The sequence below is a fragment of the Tinamus guttatus genome, unplaced genomic scaffold (genome assembly GCF_059628265.1).
Source record: "Tinamus guttatus ecotype Peru unplaced genomic scaffold, ASM5962826v1 Tinamus_guttatus_pri_ptg000193l, whole genome shotgun sequence".
Classification (NCBI taxonomy): Eukaryota; Metazoa; Chordata; class Aves; order Tinamiformes; family Tinamidae; genus Tinamus; species Tinamus guttatus.
The window spans coordinates 1,746,687-1,765,292 of NW_028288727.1; the positions used below are offsets into that span (position 1 = coordinate 1,746,687).

General features: G+C 39.5%; 1 protein-coding gene across 2 annotated transcripts in view; it reads right to left on the minus strand.

Annotated features, from left to right (window-relative positions):
• PCLO (piccolo presynaptic cytomatrix protein) overlaps nt 1-18,606 on the minus strand; it is a 318,634-nt gene that overhangs the window by 289,566 nt on the left and 10,462 nt on the right. For both annotated transcript variants that reach the window (XM_088523510.1, XM_088523509.1), the window contains one exon: nt 9,529-10,929. In XM_088523510.1, the coding sequence (XP_088379636.1) occupies nt 9,529-10,929 (1,401 nt within the window). The remainder of the gene's footprint in view (nt 1-9,528; nt 10,930-18,606) is intronic.

Sequence of the window (18,606 nt, forward strand, 5' to 3'; positions counted from 1 at the left end):
TAGAGGGCAGGCTAATGTGGGAGACACTGTGGTGGGTGTCTGCTACCGGCCACCTGACCAGGACGAGGAGGTTGATGAGGCCTTCTATAGGCAGCTGGATGTTGCCTCACGGTCACAGGCCCTGGTTCTCATGGGGGACTTCAACTACCCCGACATCAACTGGGAGGACAACACAGCCAGGCATAAGCAGTCCTGGAGGTTCCTGCAGAGCGTCGACGATAACTTTTTGACGCAGGTTGTGGAGGAGCCGACGAGGAGAGGTGGGCTACTGGACCTCGTGCTATCAAATAGGGAGGGCCTAGTAGGAGATGTGAAGGTGGGGGGTAGCCTCGGCTGCAGTGACCATGAGTTGGTGGAGTTCAGGATTCAACGAGGAGGAGGAAGGGCTGTAAGTAGCCTTGCGACGATGGACTTCAGGAGGGCCAACTTTAGCCTCTTCAGAGACCTCCTCGGTAGAATCCCATGGGCTAGTGCTCTAGAAGGCAGGGGGGCCCAAGAGAGCTGGTTAGTTTTCAAGCGGCACTTCCTCCACGTCCAGCAACAGTGCATCCCTGTGTGTAGGAAGGGAGGCAGAGGGGGCAGGCGACCTGCGTGGATGAGCCGGGAGCTTGTGGCAATGCTCAAGCGGAAGGCAGCGGTATACAGAATGTGGAAAAAAGGACAGGCCCCCTGGGAGAAATACAGGAACGTAGTCAGGGAGTGCAGAGATGCGACAAGGAAAGCTAAGGCACGTCTGGAAGGCAAGCTGGCAAGGGACGTTAAAAATAACAAAAAAAAATTCTTCAAATACATTAACAGCAAAAGGAAGATCAGGGAAAACGTGGGTCCGCTGGAGGACGGGATGGGCACCTTGGTTACAAATAACACAGAAAAAGCAGAGTTGCTCAATGCCTTCTTTGCTTCGGTGTTTACCAAGGGCAGCCCTTTAGAGCCCCAGGCCCTAGAGGCAAGAGAAGAAGCTGGTGGAGAGGAAGACTTGCCCTGGGTAGAGGAAGACTGGGTCAGAGAGCACCTAAGGAACCTCGATACCCACAAATCCATGGGCCCTGATGGGATGCACCCCAGAGTGCTGCGGGAGCTGGCAGATGCCATAGCTAAGCCGCTCTCCATCATCTTTGAAAGATCCTGGAGAACAGGGGAGGTGCCGGAAGACTGGAAGAAGGCCAATGTCACGCCAGTCTTCAAAAAAGGCAAGAAGGAGGACCCAGGCAACTACAGGCCAGTCAGCCTCACCTCCGTCCCCGGAAAAGTGATGGAACGGCTCATACTGGCTGTTGTCTCCAGGCACATGGAGGACAAGAAGGTGCTCAAGAGTAGTCAGCATGGATTCACCAAGGGAAAATCTTGCCTGACTAACCTGATAGCCTTCTATGATGAAATGACCGGCTGGATAGACGAGGGGAGAGCGGTGGATGTCGTCTATCTCGACTTCACCAAGGCTTTTGACACCGTCCCTCACAACATCCTCCTGGGCAAGCTCCGGAAGTGTGGGATAGATGAGTGGACAGTGAGGTGGATTAGGAACTGGCTGGATGGCAGGGCCCAGAGAGTGGTGATCAGCGGTGCAGAGTCTAGTTGGAGGCCTGTGGCTAGTGGGGTCCCCCAGGGGTCAGTCCTTGGTCCAGTCCTGTTCAATTTATTCATCAATGACCTGGATGAAGGCACAGAGTGCTCCCTCAGCAAGTTTGCTGATGATACCAAACTGGGAGGAGTAGCCGATACCCCAGAGGGCTGTGCTGCCATCCAGAGGGACCTGGACAGACTGGACAACTGGGCGGTGAAAAACCTCATGCAATTCAACAAGGCCAAGTGCAAGGTCCTGCACCTGGGGAGGAATAACCCCAGACACCAGTACAGGCTGGGGACCGAGCTTGTGGAGAGCAGCTCTGCGGAGAAAGACCTGGGTGTCATGGTGGACGACAAGTTGACCATGAGGCAGCAGTGTGCCCTCGTGGCCAAGAAGGCCAATGGGATCCTGGGCTGCATTAAGAAGAGCATCTCCAGCAGGTCGAGGGAGGTGATCCTGCCCCTCTACTCAGCCCTGGTGAGGCCGCATCTGGAGTACTGTGTCCAGTTCTGGGCTCCACAGTACAAGAGGGATGTGGAGCTGCTGGAGAGAGTCCAGCACAGGGCTACAAGGATGATCAGGGGCCTGGAACATCTGCCCTATGAGGAGAGGCTGAGGGAGCTGGGCCTGTTCAGCCTGGAGAAGAGAAGGCTGAGAGGGGATCTAATCAGTGTATATAAATACCTCAAGGGAGGGAGTGCAGAGGACGGGGATGGTCTCTTTTCAGTGGTGGCCACTGATAGGACTAGAGGAAATGGCCGGAAACTGAAACATCAAAAATTCCATAGGAACTTAAGGAAAAATTTCTTAACAGTGAGGGTGACAGAGCACTGGAACAGGCTGCCCAGAGAGGTTGTGGAGTCTCCTTCTCTGGAGATCTTCAAAACCCGCTTGGATGCAGTCCTGTGCCACGTGCTTTAGGTGACCCTGCGTGTGCAGGGGGGTTGGACTAGATGATCTCTAGAGGTCCCTTCCAACCCTAAGCATTCTATGATTCTATGATTCTATGATTTAGCATATGTAAACTCTTAAGTGGAGGAGGAAGATGGCCTAGATGGGAACTGCTTGTATGTCGGCAGCAGCACTTTACTAGACATCCCTTTGGATTTCACACCATCAATGGCCATTACAAGCATTAATAAAAGCCATCTGGCCTTTCAGAGTTGCATAGTCTATGCATCATTGTTTCAACAGTATTTATGCTTCCCCAGGGTACTTGTTTTCAAAAGACAATTTGGAAACTTTTGGAGGTTTAAATGTAGAAAACAAGCAGCAGGTAATTAATTGTGATAATGATGCTTCCAAAGGTCAAATTATTACTTTGAGTAATGATACTAATCTGTTTTTCAAACCTCATGCTTAGTTCCAGGAAAACAGTTCTCAAATTTTATGGTAGCAATTGCCTAAAAAAATTGCAAGAATGCAAAATTTTTAACTAATGCATGTAACTAGTAACTATGGATATCTGAAGCCTTACTTTCAAATTCTATACCAGAATTAACTTCTGCTCAGAAATAAAGATAAGCTGCGTGGCAAGGAACAGAACTGCACAGGTACATAACTCACTTGGGACAAACAGCCCTACTGAAGTACAAGGCATCAGTTCATTGAAACTGTTGTGAGAAAGTGAAAATGTTTTTTTATTTTCCATCACACCAACAAGGAATTCAAACAAAATCATCACAGAATCTCTAGTAATGCTAGAGTGAGCTCATCTGGATACAGTGGTCTGTGATGGACTTCATGTCCCTTCCTGAACCTAAAAGAATGCAAAACTTACAGATTTTTGTTGGAGACCTGGAGACAAGAACCCTGGTTCTAACATCACAGTACCACGTTTGTGCTGGGGGAATGGGAGTCCTGAAATCACATGTCTATTTGCAGATCTATATTTTGTAATGTAATATTATCGGAGAGAGAATAAACTAAGCAAACTACCAGGACCTAAGAGGATCATCTTCCTTTTCTCTCTTTAAAAAAAAAAAAAAAAAGTGGCCCTCGCTGATACATTTTATGTCAAACATGCTGCCTCTCGCTGAGCTATCCTCAGAGACATGTCAAAGTGAGAGCCCAGAGGCATCTCCTCTAATATCTGTATTTCAAAGGAATTTAAACAGGAAGTAGCCACTTCTAAAAAAGAACTGTTCAAGCCATGTGCAAAAGACAGAAGTTCTGACCTGACTGTTCTCTAGAGACCCAGGAAAGGAAGTTTTGGAACACAGCTTTAGATCTAGGGAAGGATGTAGACTCCTAATATGTATTTTCAAACAGCCTAGACTCAAGTCTGCATCTTTCAGCATTTTATTACCTTTGCAACTATAGTTACCAAAAGCTTAGATCTCTTGATGAAACTTCAACCTTATTTCAAAGGAGAATTCAGCATTAAATATTCCTTATCATATTTGTCCATGTTCAATTTTAATTGAATCATCCCTTAAAGGATCATTCCATACTCATCTCTTCATCTTCTATACACATGACATGGAGGAAAGTGGTAAGAGGCAAGTTTTTTTTTTTTTCCTCTATAAAATAAATCTCTATTTTAATATTAGGTATGTTATACATAATGAATCAGTTTAATAGCAAAAATAGGATACCTCTTTTGGAACTTAATTAGTTTCATTCTGATAGTTGAGAAACACACAAGGGCTTTTTATTATCTCACATTCCATTTTCAATGCCAGATTTTATTTTTCATAATATTAATTAGTAGTAATTTTAACATTTTTTCTCAATTATAAAGGCTTATCAATTAATAGACAAAATTTGCATAAATATTAGTGAATGCTTTGTGTTAGACTGTTAAACAACAATACCGCTCACTTTCTTACAATCAAATCTTGAAGATGAGCTTTAAGTCCAAGGGGACATGGAAGAAGCAATGCAAATTGGAACCAGAAGGAATGGTTGTTAGTTTGCTCCTTGTACCTTAAGTGCAAATCCTTCTTTACTGTGCATCCCAAACACCATCTGCCTCAAACAATTCATCACTAAACACAACAGAAGAGAATTGAACTTCTAACAGGAGTCAAACCTGTCAGTTGCAGAAAAGTCTAAACTTTCTCAAATAGGCCATTTCTCATGGTAGTATAGAGTTGTTAAATTCATAACAGGCAATCGGTGCCATCTCAGCTGATGCAGGACACTGCTCCAGGGTTTGGGGAATTATGGATGGCTCATCACCTCATCTCTTTAAAGCATTCCTGTAAGGGAATGTTCCTTAAAGGAGCCTGATCTACATTTGGGATTTAACAGCAAGACTCATTTCACTTATGGTAGATTTTTTTTTTTTTTAAGCCTACTCTTCAAGTCAGGATAACTTCCTTTACAATTTAAACACAATGGGTCACACCTGCTGAGGGCCTTGCTCCATTTACAGTTAAACATCAGGGAAGGTTTGGAAAATGGGAAGTGCCAGCTACCTACATCCACCTCTGCCAGTATCCTCCTCCTCCAGTTTGTCTGGGAGGAGGCACAAGAAACTAAGAATCACACATATATATGACAAGCAGCATAATACACTACTCTCCAAAGAGGCTCATATCAATTCCAAAATGCTTACTACTGACTGTTAATTACAGAAGTCCTGATCAAGATACCAAGACACAAGTTCAAGTCTGTTATGCTACTGTGTTTAATGATAACACTGCTTATTTAGAATTTGTCTTGCCACTCTCTCTTTTCTATAGTGCAGAGAATAAAAAAGTCTATTATTCAGTTTGACCTAATAAATTCCAGCAATAAAGTAGTAAACTAATCCCTTTTACAGGAAAGTATTTAATTCTATTTAAATATATCTATATTTATGTATGAATATATATGTTTAATACCTATAGCATGAACATATGGATTGAAAGGGAACCATTAGATCGCTGGTTTATAAACTCCTGCTTACAGATTCTCACACTCTATGTCAAACAGATTCATTGCATGCACTCTGCATTAAAAGACACCCACACAGATGATAATCTCCGTAATAAACACAAGAAACATTACTCTCCATATAAAATTGTTAGTATCATCTATTCTGAGGATCTTCTCAAGTGCATCGTTTACAAGTCTGACACCATGTTATTTCCTGCCCTTCCCCAGTCCTCTCTTCCCTTCCTCCATTTGGAGCAATTCTTTTACCGTAGTCCCAATAAATTATTTCACACATGAAACATTTTTCTTTTACTTCCAAGTCCCTTCCAGATGATTTTATTGCTACCAGTAGACTAAAAAGCACTTTTGTTGCTCCCTTAGCAGTGCTATTAGATTAGATCCATTAGCACACTCACAGGTACACACATTATATTTTTGAGCTCTTTCTGTTCGTAAGGTGTGACTATTAATATGTTATTTTCACTTGTTGCTTATACAGATTCTGTAGGCTTTTAAAAATCATTCTTTAGATTTTCTTTCCTTGTTTAAATCTTTTAGAGTTTTACTATTATGTTATTTCATGGCAGGTGCTATTCTACTGACCCTGCTGCCTCACCCATCTTTGCTCATGTTCAATATTCCCTCAACAGCTTCACTGATTTTTTTAAAGCACAAAATGGTCGTTGCCACACACTTCATTTCTCGCTTCTGCGGTTGTGATCTTGTGCTCTGCTACTAAAAATAGAATTGCTTCCAACTACCTGAGCTGGAAAGCTAATTAAAGAGCCAGTAAACAACACTCCTCCCTATTGAGCACATAGCACGATGAGAAGTCTGTGCTAATGCACTAGGGCTCACATGGTCCTGGGGATCTTTGAAATCCATCAAGTGCCATTTATTTAATCATTTGTGGTTGTTTGCTTCACAGATAAATTACCATTTAAGCAAATAAACTATTTGACTGTTGGATCAACAAATCAGAGGGAAAAAAAAAAAAAAGAACAAAGATCCCATTTTAGGTTGTTTTTTTTTTTTTTTTTTTTTTTTTAAAAAAAAAAGCCTAATTCTCAGCTTGCACAGATCAGCACAAATTTGCTGAAATAAATAGAATATTGTTGATTCAGACCCAGGTAGAAGTCTGGTTCTCTTATTTCATGAAGAGGGATTATCAGAGGAATCCTTCTTTCCAGAATAAATAAAGCTGGTTCTGTCACATACAGGCAAGAATAAGCACCTGTCACTGACAGAAAGGACTCCTCTCCATTTAAAGTGCTCCTGGCTATATTTACAGCACAGCAGCACATTGCCAGAAGATACTCCCCAGTAGAAGTTCTTAGGATAGTCGTGTCCAGGGAGTTTAGATGCTGTTTTTTTTAACTTGTCAATGAAACAGCTTCCCTGTTTCTTGGGACTGTTTTTTTACCATATAGCTCAATACAGGCTTTGTTAGCAACAAGATTTAGGCCATCACTCAATCCATAAAATTCATCTCATTTCGGCTGTTACTGAGACAACAACTTATGGATAATACATAAGCACCTGTTAGATATACAGCTGCAGCTCCAAAGCAGATCTGTAAAATACCCACTATGCTTGCTTCTCCCAGAACACTTTTGGGGACCAAAAGGAAATACAATATTTTAGAACTATTTTTTCCTCTCTGTATTTCTGAATGCAGAAAATAGAAATTAAAAAAAATGTGCGGAAGAGTACAGCAAAAGACCAATTCCTCCTGGCCTTCCAAAAAAAGACTCTGACATTCTACTAATTGCGTTAGAGAGTAGCTTGCTGTAGAAAAGAGTATGCTAGCGAGCATAAGCTTGTCATCATGTTCCTGTTGTATAGCAGGAACTGCTGTATACTATATTCATATATGCAGGGACAGAATTGCTAGCTCTGCTTAAATATACTACTTACAAAGCTTGTTTGGCAGAGGAGAATATGAGCTCCCCCTTTGTCTTCCATCTTTATTCAACTGAGAGCCAGGTTGTCAGCCAGGCAAGCTAACCTCCTATTAGAAGAGTGATTTGTCAAGCTTAAGAAGAAATAATGGAAAGCAAGATAAAATGGAAAACTATGGACAGATGTGTGGTAAACAATACTAGCCTTCTCATCTCAAAAAAAAAATGAGAATAAATCTTCATACTACGAGTGACACATAAGTCAACTCTGAACAAGTCTGCTTATGCACAAGGATTTGCACAACTGTCATTTTAGTACAATGCTTCACCAGAACCAAAAAGTATGTATTAGCATAACTGAGCATCTCAACAGTCATATAGAATAGACTTTTCTGCATTTATAACCTAGACATGTATATGTGTGCACATATGCACACGTGCATGTGCATGCTGTGGGAAGAAGCATGGTGATGAAAGGACTTGTATGCTTGATGGATTCCCGCTTACAAGCAACATTAAAAGTTATATAACTTGCTGCTTTTGAATCAGAGGGGGCAGTTCTGGGCTCCCCAGTACAAGAGGGACATGGAGCTTCTGGAGAGGGTCCAGCGCAGGGCCACGAAGATGATTAAGGGACTGGAGCATCTATCGTATGAGGAAAGACTGAGCAAGCTGGGCCTGTTTAGTCTGAGAGGACTAAAAGGCTGAGAGGAGATTTGATCGACAGGTTCAAGTACCTTAGGGGAGAAAGTAGGGAGGATGCCCAAAGAGGTTGTGGAGTCTCCTTCTCTGGAGACCTTCCAAACCCGCCTGGATGTCACCCTGTGCCATGTGCTCTGAGTGTCCCCGCTGGAGCCGGAGGTTAGACTAGATGATCTCTAGAGGCCCCTTCCAACCTCAACCATTCTGTGATTCTGCATTTTCAGTCCTTTCTATTTTGACTCCTTTTGACTTTTTTTTTAAAAAAAAAAAAGGATTACAAAGATAGTAAACAATATATTCATAAAGCAAAAAAAAAAAAAAAAAAATCATAAACCAAAAAAAGTGATGATAATAGCAGGGCAAATGCTTTCAAATGTTTGGGCAAATGATACTGTAGTTAAGAAAATCATAGAATCATAATCATAGAATCCATAAAAAAGCATATAATTACAATTTTTTGCCTGCATTTCCTATTGCTCCATACATTTCTAATCATCTAATGACACTGATTTGATCACCTTCAACCCAGGGAGCCACTTCTGATTTATTCATGCAGATACCAAACACCCAAGTGTTTCTCAAGTACTGGCTAAACCGAGTTACACATTCAGATTGTTTACAAGTATTTCCAGGTCTGCTTTGTTGAGGTGAAACTTGCCAATTTGATACGGTATGTAAGATGCTCTTAAGCTTGTACAAGGTTTCCAATCCCCTGGCACTTAATAAAAAACTTCGATGGGGTGGCGGGGGTGGGAAGAGAAGGTAAAAAGTTAAAATTCAAGAAAACTGTTGAAAATAACTTGTTTACTTCTTTTAATCATGAGTTGACCCCACTAGATCTCTCTTGGGCAATCATGGGAAAGGTACTTCCAAACACACATGCTTTAAGGAACAAAAGATCTTTGTAAACTTTGTGTAGCTATTCTACACTACACAGGTATCACTCAAACTTCAGCCTTTCTAATGAGTAACTCAACATGTACAAAGACTTCAGAGACATAATGAGATTAGTGTAATAAGCTCAGAGATGTATTAAACAGTAGATGAGAGGAGGAAAACTAATTGACACATTTCTTCATTCAATAAATGCCTGAATCAGAGATATTGATTAAAGGAGGAAGAGTACATATTAATGCACAATATTGAAAGTTATTGAAGAAAAATTTATCCCAGGGCAGACTGGAAAGTATAATGGTTTGCTGTATTGTAGTAGCACTATTTTCAGAAAATTCCATAAACATAATTAGCTATTTGTTTTTGCCTCAAAAACCCAACAACCAGATGAATAGACTCTTTTAATACATAAAAATAAATAATCAGTCATTGGAAGTATTTCCTGGCCATGACCAAGTTTCACACAAATATTTATCTTTAAAAGTCCCCAGATGAAGCATACAAACTTACAAACTTTTCACAGTAATTTGATGGCCAAAATACAGACTGGCCTCTGCAGTACAGGAAACCTGCTGGTATGAACAAATTACATGGCCTTACCTCAGCTATGTGCGGCATGGGGTTAAATCCACAGAGATTGCACACTACTTTCTTGCATTCTGTACACGTGTTGAAGTTGGGAGGATCCTTAGAACCAATATTGAGTCCAGTTTTACAAAGGGGACAAGACATTTGGGCTTGGCTGGCCTTTTCCTGCTCCAACAGCCCAGGAGGTTTTTTAGCATCAGCAACCTGCGTCTTGCTATCTTTAGCCAAACTAGGTTTCTTTTCTAAATCAGATCCCTTGGTGGTTAAAATGCTATCCACTTTTGTTGGCTCTGATTTTTCTGCCATTAGAGGTTTCGCTTCTTTCTTTACAGGAAGAGATTTTGGAGGAGGCTGAGCCTGACCAGCCTCTTTTGGCGGTGCCTGCGAGGCAGGTGGCTGTGATGGGGGCTGTGGCTGTTTCACAGCAGGACTGGGTGGAGGAGGACCTGATGTCTGAGTTCCAGGCTGACCTGCTGTGGAAATCAAATTTGAGGCCTGGCTAAAGATTGAAGCTCCAAATCCAAAAAGTTTCCCAGTGACTGTTTCTTGGGGTGTTGTAGGCTGAGGCTTAGGGGTATCCGTGATACCTCCTAGATTAAGGCTGAAACGCCTTGGCTGCTCTGGGGGTTTCAGAGGTTGCTGGGGTTGAGGCGTTATCTGTGCTGGTACAGGCTTGGGGCCTGCCCCTGCTTGTGGTCCTTTCGGACCTGGTTTGGTCTCAGGCTTTGGAGCTGGTTTTGTTTGTAACTTCTTAGGATCCTCTTTCGTTTGTGTTGGCTCAACAGGCCTTTGAGTTTTAGCATCTGGTCTAGGCCCAGGCTGAGAAGCAAGCTTGGGATCTGATTTTTGCCGAGACACTTGTGGTAGCGGTTTGGAATCTGGTTTGTCCCCACGCGGATGAGCATCTTGCGATGGCTTGGCAAGCTCTGGTTTGGGGGAGTCTGTCACCTTCTGTGGAGTTGATGGGGGTCTGGAAACTGCTGAGCCCTGTTTCAGCCCTGGTGCTGCAGAGGTAGGCACAGTATCAGTCGTAGGCTTCTCTACACTGGGTTGTTTTTGCTTATCTTCAACCTGGGTTGGCTTAGCCTGATCAGGCTTTGGAGCAGGGTCCTTTTCTTGGGAGGTCTCAGTAGGTTCAGCACGCTGTTGCTTTGATTTTACAGGAGGAGACCCAGGCATGGATGGTTGCTTCTTCTGTGGTAGGGGCTTTTTAGATTCTGCTAGCTGAGAAGGATCAGATTTTGTAGAAACATCTTTCTTTTGAACTGCCTGTGCCTGAGGTGACGATTTAACTGTTGAAGGAGGAATGGGTGTCTTTTGTTTGGGTGGTAGTGGCTGTGGTCCAGGCCCATGAGCTAGGTCACCACCTAATGCTCTTTGCATCTGGCAATTTAAACAGAGCCATTCTTTAATCTGCAGGAAAAAATAAATAAATTAAAGGTAATTAAGACAGTTTAATACAATCAGTATAACATTAGTACAACTATACTGTAATATACCGCTTGTTGCATTATTGCGGATCTTGGCATAAAAAAAAAAAAAAGAATTATTTCCACTAATACTGCTTTGCTGTTAACAGTCACAACTGACTTTTTTCATTATTTCCCACATTTTTGTGATTCAAGCTATCAATGAGCCCTTGCTTCCAGTGATTTCACACCAGGCTGAATTCAGTTTACACACAACAGAACAATGGAGGATAAAACCCCAGCAGAATGAAAAATTGCTTTGGAATTCCATGGGGCCTAGCAATGATTCCTTTACAGCAATAATTTGTCAAAATGGGGGTAGGAAGGGCACAAAAGTGACTAACTTTGCTGACTGAAAATGATCATTATAATCATAATCATTCGTTATAATCATTAGAACAAAAGTAAATACATAATTACCTTTAAGTGTACAACTATTGAGTTCTTCATATACCTTATGATTTTGGTAATGTTTTACATTATAGGACACAGCAGTCGCATTGGTAGTACTCACTACATTAGGAACAGAGGTGTATTAATGAGCTCCATGTACTTCCATAGACTCATACCTTACCACCAATCTCTGAGTGAAGAATTCATTTGGAAACAGTGAAGAGCTTTGCCTAAACACTGGTTTTTAGAAAGCAACAATTGGTTTTCCCAAAATTTCCCCAAAATAAGTTCCCAGGGTAGTTCCTATAGGTCTATATGCCATAGGCATATACCATAGCCCACTTTCTAATATAGGGGAGAAAGAATAAAGTAAATAATTTATTTACTTATGTTCCTTGCGAGTTCTACCAGTTCATAACTTTGATACTTTTTTGTACTGCCCATACAGTGTTGAGGTAAATTCTTTCTACTAAGCAAACAAACAAAAAAACCTAAGTGGTAATCCTTGCCATTGCCATACTTATTCTAATAGTCATAGTAATTTAAAGCCCATTTTCCAGAGGATATGCTAACAGCTTCACAAAAAGATGCATGATTCTTAGAGTAACCAAGTTACCACTAATAAAAATGCTACCGTCTTTTGTTTTTCATTTTTAGTGCAAAGTTTTTTGTTGTTGTTTTTCACATTGTATAAATAATTCTCTGACCTGCTTGCAACCCATATAGCAAATAGCTGTTAAAAAGTGAAACCAACTGAAACAAGATTGGCACACTTGTTTCAGCTCTGCTATGAATCACTAAAGGGATTAAGTTTACAACTGCACAGGGGACCTGAGCAAAGATTACATTTAGCTTAACTTACATTTTGGCTGATTGGTGATCAGCTCGCACAAGAGTCCCCTGTCCAAGGGCCAATTTCAGCTCTAATAAATCTAATTTACAACAGCTGACTTTCAGTGTTAGTAATCAAATTTCATTATATAAATAGCTATCATTTCTGGATGACAGCCTCATGGTTTTCTGTCAGTTTTGAAGTTTAATCAACAAACAGATTCTGGCCACATACTTTGAATATCCATGTCATCTAACACAGATGGCTGGTTTTGGCAAAGTGGCATCCAATTTCTTATATTATGGAGGAGGACTCTCCTCATCATCTATGGTGAAAGGCAGAATTCTGTGGAGAACTTTTTAAACAGACTTAAGCAAGGAATGCTTTTGCCACAGATTTTTTTTTTTTTTTTTTTTACAGAGATTTAGACAATGTACCTTTTCATAGTGATTCACTCCTGTATTTTAAGCAAGGAATCGGCCTAATGGGATGAGAGGCTCAAAGCTGCTTTTTGTTCTTCTGCTTATTTTTGCCACCTCTGCAGCTTTTTTACTTTTCTTTTCTGCCCCTCCTCCCCTCCTCCCCCCAATGAAGGTGGTGCACTTCAAAGTTAAGTAACCAATCCTGCCAGCGGGCATCAAGCATCTAACTAGAATCTTAAAGAAAAAAAGTTATTTCTATACTACTGATTTCAACACAAACTTGTGTAGAAGACAACCTTAACTCTATCATCTGCTATTTCCCCCCACTTATAATACATATATGGATTTTCCCCTCCTCTGCTATTAAGATGAATCCTTTAAAAATAAAAGTGAATTTGCAACTTCTAGAGCTGAGCATCAGAATGGGAAATTTAGAAAGTTTTACTTTACTGTATTAGTCTTTTAAGTTCTTTCATTTTAGACATAAAATTCCTCCTGTGCATTTCAGCAGGAGGCACTAAGTGCCACAACACGAAAGCGATTACAACTTATACATACCATCTTCAAACCAATACAAAACTGTACAAACTGCAGTTCTTTGATTAGAACTGCAGGAGTTCAAAATTAAGTACATTACAAGAAAAATGTGTCTTGTAACAAACACTGACCTGTTTTTATTTCTACTATAATTAGAGAGGTGTTCCATGAACTTGAATAGGAGTAGACTTCTGATAAATACAGACTGAGCTTTCATGTTATTATGGATGATGTGGCTATAGACACATAACAAGAATCTTATCGGACAACAGCTCTCCAATTTCAATCCTAAATTTCCCTCTCCACATTTTATCTCTACTAGAATTAAAAGACTTAGCATAAACACATGAGACTCCTGTGTTTCCCATCTACTGTAATGGAGATTCTTCATCGTTGTTGAGGATCCTAAGCCGTGATTTTTGGTAGATTAGGGGGCAAAAAGGGAGGAGGAAGGAAAGATGGAGAAAAAGGTACTTTAATAAACATCCTTAACTCTAATCCTTGACTGGGCTTTTGACCCTCTAAGAGACTGAGGAATGATTGCTCTTGATACAACCTAAAATGCATTAGAGGCATAGCTGAAGAAGACTGTATTTTCCACTTATTTTCAACTACTCGGAACTGACTTCCAATTAATGTGCTTTCAAACTACTAATATTCTTCCTAATTATAAAAATTATTTTTTGCAGTTATTGAGGAAGAAATATTTGATATACTCCCTCACCCTGAACCGCAGGGCAACATGAACAGGCTTATAACAGACATATTTGACAGATTTCACACTACAAACAAAGCCTTTTATGCTAGAAACTTACTACCATTTTTGTTCAGATTTCAACCACTGAATATAGAAAATACTACTGTCTTCTAACTCACTGATGTATATTTGCCCTCCTCAAAACAAACAATTAAAATATATTTTATGTACTAATCAGCCACAATATTGAAAACAATAATACTAATAATGAAAGTTTCAGAGACTCTGCTAGATGGAAACACCAAATGAATTTACTCAAGATGTTTTACTAGTAATATCCATATATAATTAAAATGAAGAAAATCGGAGCACCATGTTCTATAGCTCGTTTTGCTTTTTGAAGTCCATATCTAACAGTTGAATCCAATAATAAATAAGGGTTATGCATCATTTCTCATTCCAAATACAGCCAACACAGTTAAAGGTGATACGGAATCTACTTCAAATCTTTCATGAATTTGTTCACATTTTTCTAACTATGCAAAGTGACCTAAAGCACCAGGAAATCTGTCAAAGAGCAAGTGCATTGATGGACATGCTGAATTTCTCTTCTTGCAAATGATGTAGAGAAGGAAGAGAATCCATCTTGATTCTAAGATTCCAGATGTACAGTGATAAAGAAATTTTGATTTGCAAATTGAACATATTTCATTTACAAATGGCTGGCACACAACAAAAATGAGCTCTCGAAAGCCATTTTAACGGTTCCCTTTCAGAACAGAGCTATATTTTAAGATAATGGGCCTCATTCTCATTTAGACTCATCATTTGGTACTATAAAAAGGAGCGTTAAAATATGAATAAAACGTAAAGATCATTACATTGGCACAGAAATGTAAAGAGCCGTTGCTGACATTACTTAGCTCTGCCCCAAAGTTTGATCAAGGAAATCGGTCTCTAGTTTGTGAACATATTAGCTTATTTGGTTCCTGGCAACTTCAGAGAGAAGAAAAGTCAGCAAACCAGGTTCAAGTCTTTTAGCACACATTTCTGCCAAAATGCTTTGAGGACCACAAAAAATAAAGCACTTGGAGCTGCATGAAACCACGGGCTCAAGCAGGATGGCATAATACTGCAAGGGAGAAGAAAAATGATCACGAATCACGTTAGGAACAAGATGTACAACTGAAAAGGTCTTCTAAAGAATCTTGTGTGACACCAGAAACAAAGTTTTCCTTCAGCATTATCATTTTGCAAATAAAAATCTCAACTTTTCAAACTTACTACACACAAACTTGTTACAACATGAAATCTTTCTTTTTCAAATAAGGATGAATTAACACTACAGAACAAATTTCTATTCTCATTGGAACATCAGATATGAAAAGAGAACTAGTGAGTTCATCAGGAAACACTGCCTGGAGATGCTCACAAGAACGATGCTACATTCCAGGCAGCAACATGTTCTCCATGTATCACTTCCAAAGGCTGCATCAATGGAAACAGACACTGTATCACAGTGCTACAACACTGTCAGAGCAAAATTGAAGTAAACAGTTTTAAAATACTATTTTAAATGTTGCTCATACCTTGAAGGTATTTTAAAACTGCTAAAATACATTCCTATGTGAACTGCATCACAGTTTTCACAATCTTTCACTGCATTGTTTAAATTACTAATACAAAAAAGCGATACCCTGCATATGAGCTATGAGAGTTTGGGGAACTATTACTTTATATGTTACATAATTTGAATCATAAAAAATGAACATAATCTTATGAATCTGGCATTACAAAAATGAATCGTCACAAAACTTCTAAAAGTGAGATTTTAAAGCTAAACATACAGTTAATCTGTATGTTAACAACTAGTACTATAGTTAATACTACAAGGGAGAAAAACAAACAAACACACCTCAGTGCACTGTATTACGCATCACTGCAGTAAATGCTGTTTCATTACCTGCACCTAGGTTTAATATACCAGAAATACATGAACACTTAACAAAACACACAATTGGGAAGCAAGAAGACAGCAAAGGAGGGTTTACAATGCTCATCTGGGCTGCACAGAGTGGGTGAAAATCAGGGGGATTTGCAGACAGATTATTCGGGCTGCTCAGAGCAGGCCTGAGCCACGCTTCCTGCCCAGCGGTTACCCGGAGAACAGCAGCTCCAAATCACGTGCACCAACATAGTAGTAAATTACAGTTGCTGAGCAACAGTAATGCTGGTGCAGATGGCTCGCTGCACTTGACATCTTTATCTATGCAGATTAATTTATTATTTACTTGTGTTAAAAACTGGACAGGACAGTTTTGTTCTATTTTTTTCCAAGCTAATGATAAAGCAACTCAAAAATAGACTAGAATACTGCCTGATTAAAACAGTGAGAAATTATTTGTCATATGTTAGTCTGCTTCTTCCTGTTTTTCTGCTTTATGAGTTTTTTTTTTTTTTTTTTTTTTTTTTTAAGGGCATCAGTATCATTAACACATCCCATTCAAATCAGAAGGCAACAATGTAGACATGTAGTCTTTCTCTGAAAGAGAAATGGACTAATTCAAGAATATTCCATGGAGAGAAATAAATTGTTATACTTTCATAATCCTTTTGAGGATGTTTACAGTTTTCCAAAATGCCTGTGTGAACGGTGTGAAGTAAAGATACAATGTTAACTTAATTTGGTCACCAAACCAAAAAAAAAAAGTTCTATTTGCATGCAAATTTCAGTCTTAGTATCACTGGGACATCCAGATACTCTTGGAACCAAAACAAGTATTTTGCACTGAAATATCTCAAAATTGAGTCATTTTTAAAAGAGAACCAAGTAAACAAGGCCTGTCAAAAATTAATCTCTAATCACCACAAATCCAGAATACCTCCATCCTCTTTTACAGAATATATATATGTATACACACACACTAAAGCACAGTTAGGAACCCATATCTGAATAACACGTTGCAAAAACTAAAAACAAAAAAAAAATTAAAAAGCCTTTCTTCACACAATTTGTGGTCATATCCAAGCCCTTCCTTTTTTCCCTTTTACTTTGCTTATCTTATATAACTGTGAATAGCCCCCTCCAAGGCTAAAATTACATAGTGCTTGCAGGGTCAAAGTTATTTCTCCCGTTATAAGAAAAGCTTAGACTTTGTGACAAGTCACTTGCCATAACAAGAGAGTTTTCAGTTTTGTTTATATCTCATTTCTAGTCCATGTTGCATTCTGGTTCTTACACACTAATACAATTCCATGGCATTCAGGCTGCACAGAATATTTACATTCAATCAGTAACTTTCTTTACTGTCATATTACCAACAAAGATTTCGTAAAGTCATTTCCATTTATTCTATTCTAGGCTTAAGAAAAAGCCTGTCTGGATACACCACTGGAATTTGAGTTAGTCCCTTACACATATGAATACCGCTTTAAATTATTATACATCTCTTTGCCCGTACAAGCTAACAACAACAGCAACTGGGGAAAATAAATACATTTCTAATTGGTTAAATTCTATTTAGCTACTGAAAATGTATAATTTCTAAGTATTTCCCATCCTTTAGAATATTCAGAGATACGGCATGTTAATAAAAATAAATACAAACACTGAAAATGTTATTAATCATTATGAGCATTTTGAACCAAATGGTGATACTTTTAAATCACATATGCTTCTTATGTGATCGTAAACAAAAACTGAAGAAGAAAGAAACAGCCGAATCACGCAGCTAAAGCAATAGATTAAAAAAAATTACAAAACATAAAAAAGAAACAGTTTTTTTTTTTTAAAAAAAAAAAACCACTTTCCCCTCCTCCCTGGAAAACTGGGGGGAAAAAAATTGTATGTCCATTGAATTTATTGACCTCTCACGATATATTGCACTTTGGGAGATTCTACTTTTTTTTTTTTTTTTCTCCTCCCTACTCTTCTCTCCCTCTCTCTGTCTTTCCATTAGCATTAAAAGCAACAGTGATACAAATATACCATTTCAAAAACAGCCAGAACCAATAAAATACTTTTAGTGTTCACTTAACCTCTGTCCACAAAAATGCTGGGGCAAGCAAACAAGTCCTACACCAATACTCACGGCTTCACAGGCCATTTTCTATGAGTATTACACCTGGCTCCAAGATTTATTTTAAATGGTCTCTCAGAAGCATACTGAAGCAGTGGAAGAAATACAAATTGAGGCAGAAAAATTGCATGAAAAACAACCCTTCCTAAAAACTACTTAAAAGACAGGCATTCTCAAAGCACACACATCTATCAACGGGGCTCATGGAGTAGATCTTACATACAACCAAGTCTCCAGTATTAATACTTTCAATACTCTACTCTATCTTCAACTTTACATAAGCCCACCTGTGATGTATTATTACAATTTAAACCACGGATCAGTCCATCTTGTACATGTCTTCCCATGATAAGATCACATGGACTGAAAATCTACTACAGCCATCAAATCCATGCACCATACATGAGATTATAGCTCTAGCAATTCATGCTTTTCAGTCATACTTTGCCCAAAACAATGGATAAATGATTATAGAACTGGCTAGTCTCTCAGATGCCTTTGCTCATTTTAAAGAGCCTACTGCTATCCAGGTAATCTATAGGGCCACAGCATCTTTTTGCAAAGTGCTAGTTTCTGCTGCTCGTGGCAGTAGTTGTGGCAAAAAGAAATTGAAAAGAAAGCCCAACCACACTTGCTACAAGATATAGATGGAAGGAACACG